General features: G+C 45.2%; 1 protein-coding gene across 1 annotated transcript in view; it reads left to right on the top strand.

Annotated features, from left to right (window-relative positions):
* SLC9A2 (solute carrier family 9 member A2) overlaps positions 1 to 15,665 on the top strand; it is a gene marked incomplete at both ends in the record, with an annotated part of 91,474 nt that overhangs the window by 59,331 nt on the left and 16,478 nt on the right. Inside the window, 2 exons of the mRNA XM_080711845.1 lie at positions 5,696 to 5,913; positions 7,320 to 7,522. Coding sequence (XP_080567971.1) covers positions 5,696 to 5,913; positions 7,320 to 7,522 — 421 coding nt within the window. The remainder of the gene's footprint in view (positions 1 to 5,695; positions 5,914 to 7,319; positions 7,523 to 15,665) is intronic.

Genomic DNA, 15,665 nt, shown 5'->3' with positions numbered 1-15,665 from the left:
TGGTTCAGCATATACCGGAGGATCTGTGTGCATTGCCTGAAAACACTGGGCCATTTTATATAAGAGACGGGAGCATCTCAGATTGTGGCATCGGTGGGGGCTCCTAGAGCGAATCCCCTGTTGACACTGGGGACTCTCTTCTTTTCCCTGTTCAATGAGCTCTCGCTTCTCGATGACCATATGGTACGAATGATCCCCCTTTTAGCCAAAGAAGCTGTTTCCTTCAGTGGACTTCCAAAGCCTCCTTACCATTCCCCTTGTCTAGCAATGCAGTGTGGTGTGAGAGCCATCTCTTCACAACCCTTTTCCCCCTTAGACTGCAGGCTCCTAAAGGGGCGCTACGGGGTCTTACTTGTATTCGTCCTCCTAGACCCCAACTCAGAAGTGGCCTCAGCACAGATGCTCAGAAAAGGGAGGCTGATATGTGATTGCTCTCCGCAATCATGTTAGCTAATATGGGAATCAGTAAAGAGAAGCATTCATGGGAAAGGGGAGGGAGGGGATGGCTGAATGGTATAAGCTAGTAAAGGTAGGTTATGCTGGGACTAGTAAAGGTCAATACCCTTTTTTTTGGAGAATGGTTTAGGGTTAAGAAACTCAAATAGAATTTTCTACAATATAGCCAGGGCTATTATTTTGGTGGGGACATTATCACATTGGTGTTACAGAATGAATACGAGAAGTTGTGGGCATCAGACATGAAATCTTCTCCGTAGCGTGCAGTGCTTCAGTGGCAATCTATGATGTGAAATTAAACCCCAGGACATACCTGGTCACATGCTCCAAGCCTAGTAAAGCTGAGGAGAGGCGGGGCCTAGCTTATACCATTTGCTGACTCTATAAATATCGTGCGATTCCTAGAAACTAAAGGGGAATCACATTTACTGTGATGGCGAGTACTCTCAGCTCTAAAAGATGACACCCCAGAGAGGGATGGGAGGATTTTATTCTTCTCTATTCCTGGGACCTTTATCCTCTGCCCTACTATGGAGAGAGCCTAACTCAACTATAACTCTGTGCACTTATGATGTTGCTGAAGGTAGGGTGATTTGATTTCCGCTCAAGTATACTACAACAGTAAAAATCTTTTTGCAATGAAGGCACTTTTAGTGTCTTCTAGGATCTTGTCACTAGGCTCAATTGACCATGTTTGTCAATTTCAAATGACAGACCGGAAGGAGAATGATTGGGACCATTTTCCCCAATCTCCTAACATGCATCGGCATGAAAGACATGCATATGCCTCCTGCACAGGGCTCACCTTGGCGCCAGGGCCTCCGGTGCCCACCCAGGGAGCTCGTCCCTGCTAAGTGATGCTGGTAGTAAAGTGTGTTAGGTTACAGCAGCAGCATGTCTGGCCAGCAGGAGCATTCTCCCTGGTGTCATGCTAATTACACAAAGCAGTGGAAAGTGACCTGTGGACATTCATGTAAAATTAATCCATTTATTATTCTCACACTACGGCATTGTTTCCAGTTGTTTCTGGATAGAGATGTTTGTTCAGTTGCTTGTGGAGTGCGCTGGAGATTGCTTTTTGCTTGAATTGTTTACTTTTCACCCAATGAAAGATGTGAATGTGATTTTGGAGGGAAATGTTTACCACATCCACAAAAGCACTGTCCTCTGTTTTTTATTTGTTTGTTTCTGGGTTTTTGTTTTTTTTTTCAGTACTGAGGATAGAATCCAGGGGCATTCTATCTCTGAACTATATCCCCAGCCCTACTTTTTATTCTTTTTTTTTATTTTGAAACAGTCTCACTGAATTGCAAAGGGCCTCACTAAGTAGTATCTTGGGCTATTTGTGAACCACGATCCTCCCCTCTCATACTCCTGAATGCTGGGATTACAAGTGTGTACCACCACACCTGGCTTTATTCTTTATTTTGAAACAGGGTAAGTTACAAAGGGCCTTACTGAGTAGCTGAGGCTGGCCTTGGACCTGCAACCCTCCTGTCTCAGCCTCCTGAGTACTGGGATTACGAGCATGTGCCACCATGCCCGTTATCCTCTGTTCTTGTAAAAATAATTTTTCGTCAGGCATGGTGGCGCGCGCTTGTAATCCCAGAACTTGAAAGGCTGAGACAGGAGGATCCCGGTTTGCGGCCAGCCTCAGCTAGTACTTAGTGAGGTCCTTTGCAACTTAGTGAGACCCTGTTTCAAAATAAAGAATGAAAAATTGGGCGGGGGGCGTGTAGCTCGGGGGTAGAATGTCTCTGGGTTCCATCCCTAGCACCAGAAAAAAGAACAACTTTCAAATGATAAACTAGCATAATATCCAGATCTACGAGGGAGAGAGACAGAGAGAGAGGGCAACGGGGAAAGTCTAAAGAACCATCTGTAGCCAGACGCCATTTTATTTTATTTTTAAACATAATTTTATTGGTGCCTTCTAATCATGTAAGGTGAAATTCAGAGTGATGAGGACATACACGCACACACGTAGAACTTTGTGAGCTTCCAATAGGACTGGAAAGAGCTGGGGAATGGGCACATTAATTTCCACTATTCTTCCTATTTGCCTATAAGCTTAAAGACTTCACAGTGAATCCCCTCTTGAAGCATATTTTACATAGAGAATTTCCAGAAGTAATATGGCCACTATAAATTACACTTCATACGTACGTTCTCCTCTCAACATTTAAAATGAAAGACTCATGAATCTGTGTTGCTGTGTCTGTCTTTTCTTTATGAAACGTGATTCGTAAGTGAATTTAGCCAATCTAGCTTTTGCTCTCGCTACGGTCTATTGGAACATCTTTCTAAAAGTCTGGCTAAAGAAAATTTAATCCAAAACGTGAAAGATGAAGATGTTCTGAAATGCAGTTCATCAATGGCCCCCCAAGATGTCCACATCTTAATTCTTGGACCGTGCTAGTATCTTACCTCACTGGGCAAAAGGGACTTTGCCGAGGAGCCTAAAAGGATCTTGAGATGGGGAGGTGGCACTGAATTATTCAGGTGGGCTTGATGCAATCATAATGATCCTTAGGAGAAGCAGGTGAGAGAGTTGGATTCAGAGGAGATGTGTTAGGGGAACAGCTCGTGTGGCCACAAGCTAAGGGGTCTACACAGCCTTGGAAACTTGGAAAGGCAAGAAATCGATTCTCATAGACTCAAGAAGGAAGGTAGCCCTGTCCTGGTAACATGATAACCTGGTGAACATAATTTTGGATTCTTGACTTCTGGATGCATAGAATTTTAAATGTATGTTGGGAACTATGGCATGTATGACAATTTTTTATTACAGAAGCCATTGGAAATGAATACAGACAGGCTTGTGCTTTAGAATGGATGGGCCAGGGCATGCCACGGAGAGAAAGACCTCTCTCCTATTGGGTACTGCTGTGCTCACTTTGGAAGAGAATGAGGATTCAAATGACCCTCAGCCACGATGGCTCTGGATCAGCTTGCCTGGTTAACACCCTGGCACCGCCATTTATTACATGTGTCATCTTGAGTAACTGGACCTCTGTCTGCCTTTGTTCTCCCACTTATATGAATGGCCATGATAATAGCACCTGCCTTGTAAACGTGTTCTGAGGCTTAACTGACACAATCCATACAAAGTGTTTGCACAGTCCCTGGCACACGGTAAAGGTGCTATAAACACGGACTCTTGTGAGATAAGCCCTCAGATATGTCCGAGGCTTTGCCACGGGTTTGTGGCTACTGCCTTTTATTAGCACGTTTCATAATGCCACTCTTTGTTTGGGGAGGCCACATATGTTATGCAATCTTCAGTCACACAGGTCTAAAAGAAACACCTATTTGTCCTGGTATGTAAAGGCATGGTTGTTGCTTGGTCAAGGTGTCTTCGTTTGATTGTAACGTGAAGCCCAAAACAAATGTATGTGTTCTCTCTGTGAGGCGAGAGTATGTTCATAATGAAACAGGTGTGTGGTTACCTGGTTGACCTCACCTCAGAGGACCCTGATATTTGCATCTTTCCTTCTGTCCCTAGGCTCCCAGGAGGGGGATTTCTCTAGGTAGCAGAAATCTTAGGGCAATGAGGGCAGTACTGGACAGTACCAGACCGGGACGCACACTTTGTATCCGCTAGCCCTGCAGTTGAGAAACTATGGAAAGCGTCCCAGAGCGTGGCTGGGAGTTGGTTAATAGCTTGGTTAGCACGCAGCGCAAGGTGGGGCGGCTCGCTTTCAATCCACCTGCCTTCTCCTTTGGTTCTGCAGCTCCTTCTGATAGTGAAGTCCTTCGCTACTTTATAATGACTCTGAATTTCTAGGGGCGACCTAGGGCGTATAGTTGCCTTGCTGGGTAGCATCTGAATCAGTCAGGAGTGATATTCCAGACAAGGAGAAGCCCTTGGGCGTGGCGAGGCAAGAAGGGAGTAAAAGTCATGCGCATGCTTAGAAAATTCCAGACTGCAAGGCCTGTGGTGTGCTGTGCACCAGGGTGGGGAGAGGTGGGAGGAGAGGCAACCCCTGCCCACTGAAGAAGCAGGTGGAGATCTTGGGGTGTCTGGCTTAGGAGCGTGCACTTGGTCATTTCCCTAGGTGTGCGAGGGAGGGCTCCCTGTCAAAATCGATATCATGACTGTGGAACGTAAGGGCCCCGTGGTTCCAACCGTTTTGGAAATATTTATTTCCTGAGGGAAATGAGTGAAAATGTTTCTTCCTTTAGGAATTCCTGGAGCCTGTTCACACATTTTGGAGTAGATACAGTAGACTAATTAAAATGGGTCCCAGATCTAAGGTGTTGAGATAAAACAAAAGTGAGTGTGTCCAACAAATATTCTGAATGAAAAATCAAGTGTACCTGGAGCCAGCCAGGCGTGGCTGCACACACCTGTAACCCCAGTACTTCAGAGGCTGGGACAGGAGGATCACTGGTTTGAGTGTTGGAAATGTACGGAGACACCCAGCAACTCAGGGAGCCTCTGTTTCAAAACAAAAAAAGAAATAAAAGATTAAAAGAAAAGAGCTAAAGGTATAGCTCAGAGGAAGAATGACCCTGGGTTCAATAATGCCCCATACCAAAAAAAAAAAAAAATACTGGAGCCAAATTAAATGAAAGGGGTGCACTGAGGATGTTTGATTGGAGAGAATTCCAGTGGGACTCTAGTTTCAAGTTTAAGGTTTCATGCAGTTGTTTGGGGTTTTTAGAGAGCAGGGGAAGAGCAAATACATAGCGGAAGGAATTGGTTACATAGGAAGATAACGGGTTTTAAATTTGTTCTGAGCCGGTTGTGGTGGCGCACGCTTGTAATCCCCACGCTTGGGAGGCAGAGACAGGAGGATCGCGCTGGTTTGGAGCCAGCCTTGCTGGCTTAAGAGACCCTGTTTCCAAATTAAAAAAGAAAAAATAGGTCTGGGAGTGTAGACCGGAGGTAGGAGGGCTTCCAGGAACCCCAGTACCACCCCAAAAATAAATAAATAAATAAATTTGTTCTAGACTTGCTTTATTTGATGGGTTAACAGGAGAGCTGCTGGTGCTGATGTGAAAACACCTTTGAAAGTGTGGATCTGGTTTAACAACCCTAGAGGACCACAGTGTTGGACAGAGTGGGATAGTTCAACCACAAGTATTAGCAGAGACCTCCAGAAACAGTAGGATTGTCAAGGCTACACGCAAATCACATTCACTTACAGAAATGCAGCAGTGAGATCGCAGCCGCGGGTGGAAGGGCAGAGGGGCAGTGGAGCTCTTGGGATGCGAGCTGCATCCTCTCTTTCAGCATCACTGCTTGTGCCATGACCATGAATAAGTACGTGGAAGAGAACGTCTCTCAGAAGTCCTACACGACCATCAAGTACTTCATGAAGATGCTGAGCAGCGTCAGTGAGACCCTCATCTTCATCTTCATGGGCGTGTCCACCGTCGGGAAGAACCACGAGTGGAACTGGGCCTTCGTCTGCTTCACGCTGGCCTTCTGCCTGATCTGGAGAGCACTGGGTAATGAGCACTTGGATGCTCAGCCAGCGGCTGACACACTTCCTGTTCCTGGCTCTCGTCTTCCTGTTCTTCTTCCTGTTCTCCCCCCATCTACTTCCTCTTCCCCTTCCTCCTTTTGCTCTTCTGCTTTTCTTCCTTCTCTTTGCTTCTCTTTTTCTTCCTCTTCTCTTTCGTCTTCTTTTTTCTTCCTTTTTTCCTCTTGTTTCTCTCTCCTTCCTCCTCCTCCTTCTCCTTACCCTTCTTCATCTTCTTCCTCTTCTCCCTCTTTTCATTCTCTTTCTTCTCTCTCCTACTTATCTTTTTCTTCCTCTTCTTGTTCCTCTTCATTCTCTTTCATCTCCTCTCCCTCTCCTTCCTCAGATAGTTTTTTCTTCCCTGAGGATCTTTGTGCCTTTTCTGTCCATCAGATTAGTTTGTCTTGGCTTCTTTAACTCTACCTCTTCACACGATCTCCCGTAACAATGATGGCAAAGGCCCAAGAACATAGTGCTACTCAGAAGACAGAAGAGAGGGTGAGGTGCCTTGGGATTATTCTTTTTGTTTATTCAAAGCGTTTTAAACCAGGTGTTACAGTGCACACCTTCAATCCCAAGGACTTGGGAGACTGAGGAAGGAGAATCGCAAGTTTAAGACCAACCTCAGCAACTTAGTGAGACTCCCTCCCAGCTACCTGGTTTTGAAACAAAAACAAACAAACAAAAAGGCTGGGAGTGTAGCTTACGGGTAGAGTGTGTCTGAGTTTATTTTTCCGTAACACACATATGCACACAAAATAAATAAATAAATAAGCTGGGCGTGGTGGTGCACACCACGCATTTGGGAGGTTGAGATGGGAGGATTGCGTTTTGAAGACAGCCTCAGCTACTTAGTGAGGCCCTTTGCAACTCAGTGAGGACCTGTTTCAAAATAAAGAATTAAAAACAGGGCTGGGGGTGTAGAAACCCATTGGTTCCACCCCTAGAATGCAATGAATAAATGAATAAATAAATAAATAAATACATAAAATAAATAAAAAATAATAAAAACCTTTATTAGTACATTATACATCATATACACACATATACAGTTGGCCGAGAACACAGTAGTATCTGTCAAAGAGGAAAAAGTGAAAGGACTTGAGTTTCTTCTTCTCATTCTTTTATTTATTAAATACTGTCACTAGCGTATTGCAATTATGCATCATAGTGAGGTCCGGTGGGGCACAAGCACACGTGGATGCAGCTCTTGGGGTACATTCCTCCACATCCCGTCCCGCTCCCCGCTTCTCCCTCCCCACACATGCTAGCGAAGCCGTTCACAGATGCTGCCAATGCACAAACTCCTTCCTCGCGATGCCAGTGTACCCATGTTCTTATTCCGGCCTCACGCATCCTATTCTGCGCCTCCGGGGCTCTCTTCCTCTGCAGGTGTCTTCGTGCTGACTCAGGTCATCAACTGGTTCCGGACCATCCCCCTGACCTTCAAGGACCAGTTCATCATCGCCTACGGCGGCCTCCGCGGCGCCATCTGCTTCGCGCTGGTGTTCCTCCTCCCCGCCGCCGTGTTCCCTCGGAAGAAGCTCTTCATCACGGCTGCCATCGTTGTCATTTTCTTTACGGTCTTCATCCTGGTAAGTCGAGTGTGTTTGCTCCCAGGAATGCCCCTGCCTTGGCCAGGAGGAGACAAGGCTTCTTTCATTCTATCCCGACAAATCCTGTCCTTAGAGGATACAGTGTGGCCAAGGTGTTGGTAGTCCTATGATTAGGGAAAATGATATTTCCTGTCTGGGTCCGTGTCAGCGGATAGTCCAGGGAGGTGGGAGAGTCCAATTTGGTCACTTGGCCTCCACAGAGCCCTCACTATTTAAGGAAACTTCGTTCAGCGAGCTGAGCTTACTGCTGGAAACGCATGGACTAATCCTTGTCATCTGCCTTGCCCTCCGACCTAGTAAATGCTCTTGCTCAAGGCCGGTTGTGCCTGTGACCTTCCAGCTGCCACTTGACGTGTGCCAACTGCTGAGCGGGGCCTCCTCTGAGACAGAGGAGCGGCGAGTGTGCAGTGGGAGTCGGACCCCGGGGAGCAGTCCGTGTGGTGGGCCTGTGTCAGGGGCTTCACTTTGCAACTTGGTCAGTCAATACGCTAGCTTTGGGAGATTATCTTCTGTCAATATTCATTTAGTAAATCTGTATTGGCTTCCTGTTATATGCCGTGCCGTGCCGTGGGAGCTTAGCATTCACATGTGAGTGCACCATACAAAGACCCCTTCCCCTAGTCCATGTGGGGGCGCACATCTGTAATCCCAGGACTTTGGAAACTGAGATGGGGAGATCGTGGGTTTGAGGACAGCTTTGGTAATCTAACAAGACCCTCTTTAAAATTAAAATAAAAGAATAGGGCTGAGAGTGTAGCTCAGAGGTAGAAGGCCCCTGGGTTCAAACCCAAGTACCATTAAATGAATGAATGAATGAATGAATGAATAAATAAATAAATAAATAAAATCCCTGTTCCTGTAGAACACAAGTTCTTGGCAAGGATAAGAGGAGGTAGGGTAATTGACTCTAGAAAAGAAATAACAGGTAGGTAAATTACAGACTATGTTAGAAGGTGTCACATTCTAGACCATAAAGGAAAAGTAGAAGCTTAGGCCCGGAAAAGGTAAAGGAAGCGAAGAGTTACAACTCTAAAGTGATGTTCACAGAAGGAGAACGCGTCCTCAAAGATGACATTTAGCAAAGCCTCCTAGAAGGGGAAGGGGTTATTCAATCCGAGGTCATCCCAGGCATGCTCTGCACGTGGTGTGTTCTTGGCCAGCCTGACGGGAGGAGGTCTGGGGTCGTGGATCACGCAGGGCGATGCAGGTCAGCGTAAGGAGCCTGACTCTTCTCCAAGTACAGTGGAGGGTGTGGGGAGGTGTATGCAGCCGCCTGGTGTGTTTTGACTTGCCCTGCAAGTGGATCATCCTGGGCCCTGTGCTGAGACCAGACCGCTACCAAGGAAGTGTGGAAGTGAGGGGCCCAGGGTGGAGCCCAAGGCAAGTGTCTGGCAGGCCCTGGGGTCGACAGGAGAGTTGGCGAGAGGTGGTGTGATCCTGGAATACATTCTGAAGGTGGAAACTGTGGGTTTTCTCCGTGGACTAGATGTGGGTACCAGGGAAAGATGTGGGTTACCTCAGAGATTTTGCTCGCTGTTTAGCTAACCAGATAGAGGTGATTTTATTTAATTTATTTAATTAATTTATTTATTTATTTATTTATTTATTTATTTGACAGCACTGGGGATGGAACCCAGGGGGCATTCTACCTCCGAGCTACCCCCTCCAGCCCTATTTTTTAATTCTTTACTTGGAAACAGGGTCTCACTGAGTTGCAAAGGGCCTCACTAAGAAGCTGAGGCTGTCTATGAGCGGCGATCCTCCTGTCTCAGCCTCCCAAATGCTGGGACTACAAGTGTGCGCCACCACTCCCGGTGGTGATATTTTTATGCCAATCTCATTGCCAACTATTAACAAATACTTTGCATATCTGGGCTGCTCGGTGGGACAGCAACAGTTAACGACCATGCTTTGAGTAGCGCTGCTCTGAATGTTTACGTCCTATGCACCAGGCTGGTTGTTGATGATACTCCAAGCAAACGTACAGGATTCCCGCTGTCAAGGACAGAATGTATTATTGGTCACATAGTCAGGTTGGCAAAGGTCTTTCTTTGGAGGTGATGATTCATCTCCTAGATGAAAGATGCGGTGTCAGCTAGGCGCTGAGTGGAGGACATTCCAGACAGAAGTTAGAGCAGACACAGAGTCCTGAGATGGCGAGCTCACCGAACAAAAACAAGGCGGCCAGAGGGCGGGAGGGAATGAAGTAGGCAGATGGTGGAAGGCACGCATTACTGAGCTTCGAAGGTGGCAGTAGAGTGTGCTTTTAACTGAAGGGTGATGTCAAAGGTTTGAAGCAGGGCAGTGACCTGTATTTATTTATTTATTTATTTATTTATTTATTTATTTATTTATTTATTTATTTATTTGGTGGTACTGGGGTTCCTGGAAACCCTTCTACTTCCGAGCTACACTCCCAGACCTATTTTTTTTTATACTTTTTAAAATTTGGAAACAGGGTCTCTTACGCCAGCGCGGCTGGCTTCGAACCTGTGCGATCCTCCTGTCTCCACCTCCCAAGCGCGGGGATTACAAGTGTGCGGCACCATGCCCGGCCTCAGTGACGTGTTTTAAAAGACATCACTGGCTGTGTGGTGGGGGAATGCATTATAGGAGACAATGACAGAAGGTCGCAAGACAAACTGGGGGCTCGGACAGTCATCCAGGCCAACAGTGATGAGGATCTGGCCTTCAGAAGTGGGAAAAGAGTTGATGCTCTCGGAGGACTATTGAACAAAGCTAAATGCAAGCACCGAGCCAGCACAGAATCAAAGAGGGCTCTAAGTTTTCTACTGTGCAGAAAATTTGTGGAGGGGAAGAGGGACACTGGGGAGGCGAGAAGCTGGGGGTTCATGGGAGATGGTACACCCGCTCCCAGAGATGTGGGGCCATTCCCTGAGTGTAAAGAGGAGGGGACGAGGGAAGAGGAAGTAGGAGACATGCCTGATGGAAGAAGAACCATACAGGATAGCTGAGATGCTTTAGCTAGCCTTGGTATCACGTCTACTCACCTTATAGTGGTGGAGCGATTTGAAAGCCAGTATTTGGAGCTTTGCAGGTATGCCTGGGGTTTCTGTCCTCTGATTCGGTGGAAGGACAGCTTGGCTAAGACTGTGGGAAGAGAAGTGGCTCTAATTTCCCATTTCTTGGGAGCTTTCCTTTCCTGAGTTCAGGCCCCATCAAATTTTATCCTCAGACTGGAGACTAAGGCCTGTATATGACCTACTTCTGACCTCTTCCTGTCTCTCAACTCTCCTCCCCAACACTAGCCAGTGTATAGCCTAAAACTACACACACACACACACACACACACACACACACACACACCTACAAATACACATACTCAATCCCTTCAGAAAGGAACTTTTCTCCCTGGGATACATCATTTTTTGAGGGACTCACATTGGACCTCAGTATGATGTGTAATTACAATGCACTACTAAAATATAATAAGAAAAGAACTAAAGAAGGCTGAAGGAAACTACATAATGAGTTATAAATATGATCTGAATAACTAATTATACATCCATACATACAATTTTCCCCTTTAAGTATGAATGATGTATTGTTTACAAATGCCCACTTCTGTGCAAATGGACCTATTCTTAAGCTTTGCAATGTATTTCTCCACCTCTTGCTTCAATATTTCTTAAGAGGATAAACTATTCCAACGTGATATTATTGGGTTACCATGAAAATACAATTTCATGTGATATGCGATTTATTATTTGATATCATAATTTTTTTTTTGGTGGTACTAGGGTTCCTGGAAGCCCTTCTACCTCCGGAATGCACTCCCAGACCTATTTTATATTTGTTTATTTGGAAACAGGGTCTCTTACGCCATCGCGGCTGGCTCCAAACCAGTGCTATCCTCCTGTGTCTGCCTCCCAAGCGCGGGGATTACAAGCGTGCGCCACCACGCCCGGCCTGATATCATAATTTGTCAGGGGAATTTAATCATTGATCAGATCATGCTGCTCATTTGAATAGCACATTATCATGTTATCAGGATGTAGTCATGCATGTGGGATGTCGCATTAGTAACCAATACCAACTCCTTGGACATTTGAGTTTATTCTTTCAGTAAGATTGGTAATGTTACGAATGAAAGTTGTTTCTCATGTTTTAAAGTATGAGAACAAAAGCACATCCAAGGACTAAACCCTGAAACACACCAGTATTTGGGAACCCAGCGAACAAGGAGGAGCTTTGGTGAGACAGGAGACTGCGCAGAGGGAGACACATCAGGAAGGGTGACCCGGAACACAAAGAAAGCGTTCAGTAAAGACAGGGTTCTAGAACACGATGGAAGCGGCTATCCATTCAGGGGAGGTGCGAACGGAGACTGGACCGCTGGAAATGGTAGTAAGGCGAGGAGGAGCGGCCATCTTCACAGGAGCTCTTAGGGGCCAGTCAGATGGTGAGGCTGGAAACGACTGATTGGCTTCAAGAGAAGAATAAGAGTCAAGATGGCCCTGGAAACTGGCAGGCTTTCCGAGAAGGGAGTGGTAGGCAGAGGGGCATATGTGCCAAAGAATGGCTTTTATTTCTGTTTTTCCAAGATGGAGGTCGCATCAGTGTATGGAATATGGGTGGTGCTACGGAGAGAGAGACACTGGTAATACAGTAAAGAGAAAGAAGTGGGTTAGGAAGAGGCAGACACTTAATAGATAACCGCCCGTGCTGGGTGGTAAGTGCTGAATGACAAATAGCCGGGAACCACACACCCCTAGGGTTCTCATTCTACGGAGTCCTTTCTCAGATCAGTGCTGTCCAGGGGGCAACTGGATTTGTGACCTCTGCTATCCAGTGTGCAAAGCGAGAAAGGGCTTACATAAGACAGCACAGCAGTGGCGGGATCTTATTTAATAAATGAAAACACTTTATTCAGGTTTTCCCAGAGATGCCTTGCTAAGAAATATTAAGACAGTTTCTCACCCTCCTCTTCTCTCTCTCTCTCTCTCTCTCTCTCTCTTTCTCTCTCTCTCTCTCTCCCTTTCTCTCTCTCTCTCTCTCTCTGTAAATATTGATTTCTAAAACAAGAACTCCTTTTTATTCCCAACCAAAGAACAGATCAAAAGAGTGCTCACTGTAACCAGACAACAGAGTTTTTTTTTTTCTCCCCTAGAGGGAGGAAGAGTGAGAGGAAAACAGGGATAGAACAAGATAGAAAACACATCTCACCTCCTGATTATTCCCCCTGCACCTGCTCTCAAGTGAGCCTCAACACCGGGCCGGGCCACGAGGTATCCTGTTGTTCATTATACCAAAGCCCACTGAGCAGGTGCACGTTTAACTAGTACTTTCTAAAGATGTTTTTCAGTAGTTCATTGGAAAACTAAGTTTTTTTTTTTTTAACTACAGAGATAATAACAAGCTACTTTATTTCTCTAATCTTTACCAAATTTCTCTTAGGTTATCTAAATTAGAAATGTACCAGTGTTCTAAGCTAAGGTGCTTTGTCAAAGACCCTCTATCTCCTTCCTGAACAAGGACCCAGACTCTGAGAACATAGTATTCAGAGTATCTAAACACAGCTTCCACAAATGTCATGTCCTCTGCCTCTAAAACAGTTGGATTAAAGGAGGAAGAAAGGAAGGAGCGAGGGAGAGGAAGTAAGGTAGCGTTTATTCAATAATTCCTTTCCAGCATGACATGACAGCTGAAAATTACTCGAGCGGATGGGAAAAATATTTAAAAAACTGGTTATGCAAACCTATTTTTGTGGGTTTGAGTATTACAAATTTAAATCCATTGCGTTTTTGGAAACCTGAGTTGCTCTGGGCAGTGGGCCACACCTGCTTCTTGGGGTTGATCCACTGCGGCTTCTTCGTTTAGTGCTTTGGCTTCTAGATCTTCTCTATCTAGTGGGAGAAACCACAAGGACTGCAACAGGCTCTGCACCCTATCTTTATTTTTACGTTATATATTTCCAGATACCAGGCATTTGATTGCCATTTACGAACACTGATGAGGTGGCAGTTGGTATTTTTAGAACATATTTTATAGTTTACAAAAATTCCAAATTTTTCTTACTTTTTCCTTGGACTGTTATTCAACTAGTAGCTTCCTGCAATACTGAACGGTGGAATCGCCCATCTCTGAAAACCACGATGGCACACATTTTTATTTGCATAAGTTAAAAATGATAGAACTTGTGTTGATCTGGAAATTGTTATTGTCTCCCATGGCTAGTGCAAAGGGGTGGGGTAAAATACAAATAAAGGATGAGATGTGTCTTATACCAAATTTGGCCCAAATCAGCTTGCACTTCTGAAAATTAAGCTGAAAATTGCCCAGAGCTGGACTGATGGAACAAAACCAATCTGTGTGTGTGTGTGTGTGTGTGTGTGTGTGTGTGTGTGTGTGTGTGAGCGAGAGTGAGCGAGAGCGAGAGAGCGAGAGAGAGAGCGAGAGCGAGAGAGAGTGAGAGAGAGCGAGAGAGAGCGAGAGAGCGAGAGAGTGAGAGAGTGAGAGAGAGCGAGAGAGAGCGAGGGAGAGCGAGGGAGAGCGAGAGCGAGAGAGAGCGAGAGAGAGAGCGAGAGCGAGAGAGAGTGAGAGAGTGAGAGAGAGCGAGAGAGAGCGAGAGAGTGAGAGAGTGAGAGAGAGCGAGAGAGAGCGAGGGAGAGCGAGGGAGAGCGAGAGCGAGAGAGAGTGAGAGAGAGCGAGAGAGAGCGAGAGAGTGAGAGAGAGCGAGAGAGAGCGAGAGAGCGAGAGAGTGAGAGAGTGAGAGAGCGAGAGAGAGCGAGGGAGAGCGAGGGAGAGCGAGAGCGAGAGAGAGCGAGAGAGAGAGCGAGAGCGAGAGAGAGTGAGAGAGAGCGAGAGAGAGCGAGAGAGTGAGAGAGTGAGAGAGTGAGAGAGAGCGAGAGAGAGCGAGGGAGAGAGAGGGAAAGCGAGAGAGAGAGAAAGGTTACCACCTTGTCAAAAACAAAAGACTTAACGATAGGAGGGTGGGATAGAAATGAGTCGAGAGCTTACCTCAGTTTATCTTCCACTTCCTGACACAAAATCCAGACACTCCTCCTCCCTATCTGTGAATTTTGCGTGGTGGGTGGTGGAGCTGGTGGTTTGTTTTGTATCTGTAAATCTCCCTTTTCTATGATTTTCTGTTATGTCTAGTCTTCCAATTTAAAATCAACCTCAAGTGGTCTTAAAAATCTTTGAGAATATATTATTGGAATTGTGTTGGACATGCAGATTATACTGTTGTGTTCTCATGTAGAAACTCTGTCTTTTTATTTTGTTTTTGGATACTGGCATTCTATCTCCAAGTTACATGCCCAGCTCCTTTTTATTTTTTAATTTTTTATTTTGAAGCAGGGCCTCACTCAGTTGTGGAGGGCCTAGTTAAATTGATGAGGCTAGCCTCTAACCTGTGATCCTCCTCTCTTAGCCTCCCAAATACTGGGATTACAGGCGTGAGCCACCCCATGCCTGGCTTGTATATGTCTTTTTTATACTGAAGATTTTTAATATCCCTTATGAAAACTTCTTTTCATAAGGTTTTTATGCATTAGTTATTGGAGATACACACATAGGATATACTTGATTTGTGTGTGTGTGTGTGTGTGTGTGTGTATATATATATATATATATACATATATATATATATGTAGTATATATAATATACCAGAAGATAAGACATTATTATAACTAGTATACACTAGTTATATACACATTCTCTATTTTTATTGCTATTATGTATTTATTATTTTACAATTTTATATTAGTCTATGGAATAGATTGTGCATGTAGATTTTATGTTAACCACTTTATTAAACTTCCTTGTTATTTTTAAATAAAAAAGCGTTACCTTAGTATTCTTTGGATAAAAGAGCAGGTCATTACCAGGAACGCTGGCACAGGCTTGTTAACTGGTAGTTGGGAGGCTGACACAAAAGGATCACAGGTTGGAGGCCAGCCTCAGCAACTTAGACTTTGTTTAAAAAAAATAAATAAACAAAATATGACTGAGGGTATAGCCCAGGGGTAGAATGCCTCTGGGTTCAATCCCCAGTACCGTTGGAAAGAGCAGGTCGTCATTACCAACAGAAATTCTGGCACTTCGTTGTAGTATTTGTACATCTGTCTCTTCTTTGTCTTACTGACGAGGACATGC

Source organism: Muscardinus avellanarius (assembly GCF_963383645.1).
Source record: "Muscardinus avellanarius genome assembly, chromosome: 15".
NCBI classification, from domain to species: Eukaryota; Metazoa; Chordata; class Mammalia; order Rodentia; family Gliridae; genus Muscardinus; species Muscardinus avellanarius.
Note: the sequence above shows the minus strand (reverse complement) of the source record. Positions and strands in the feature narration are given on the sequence as shown.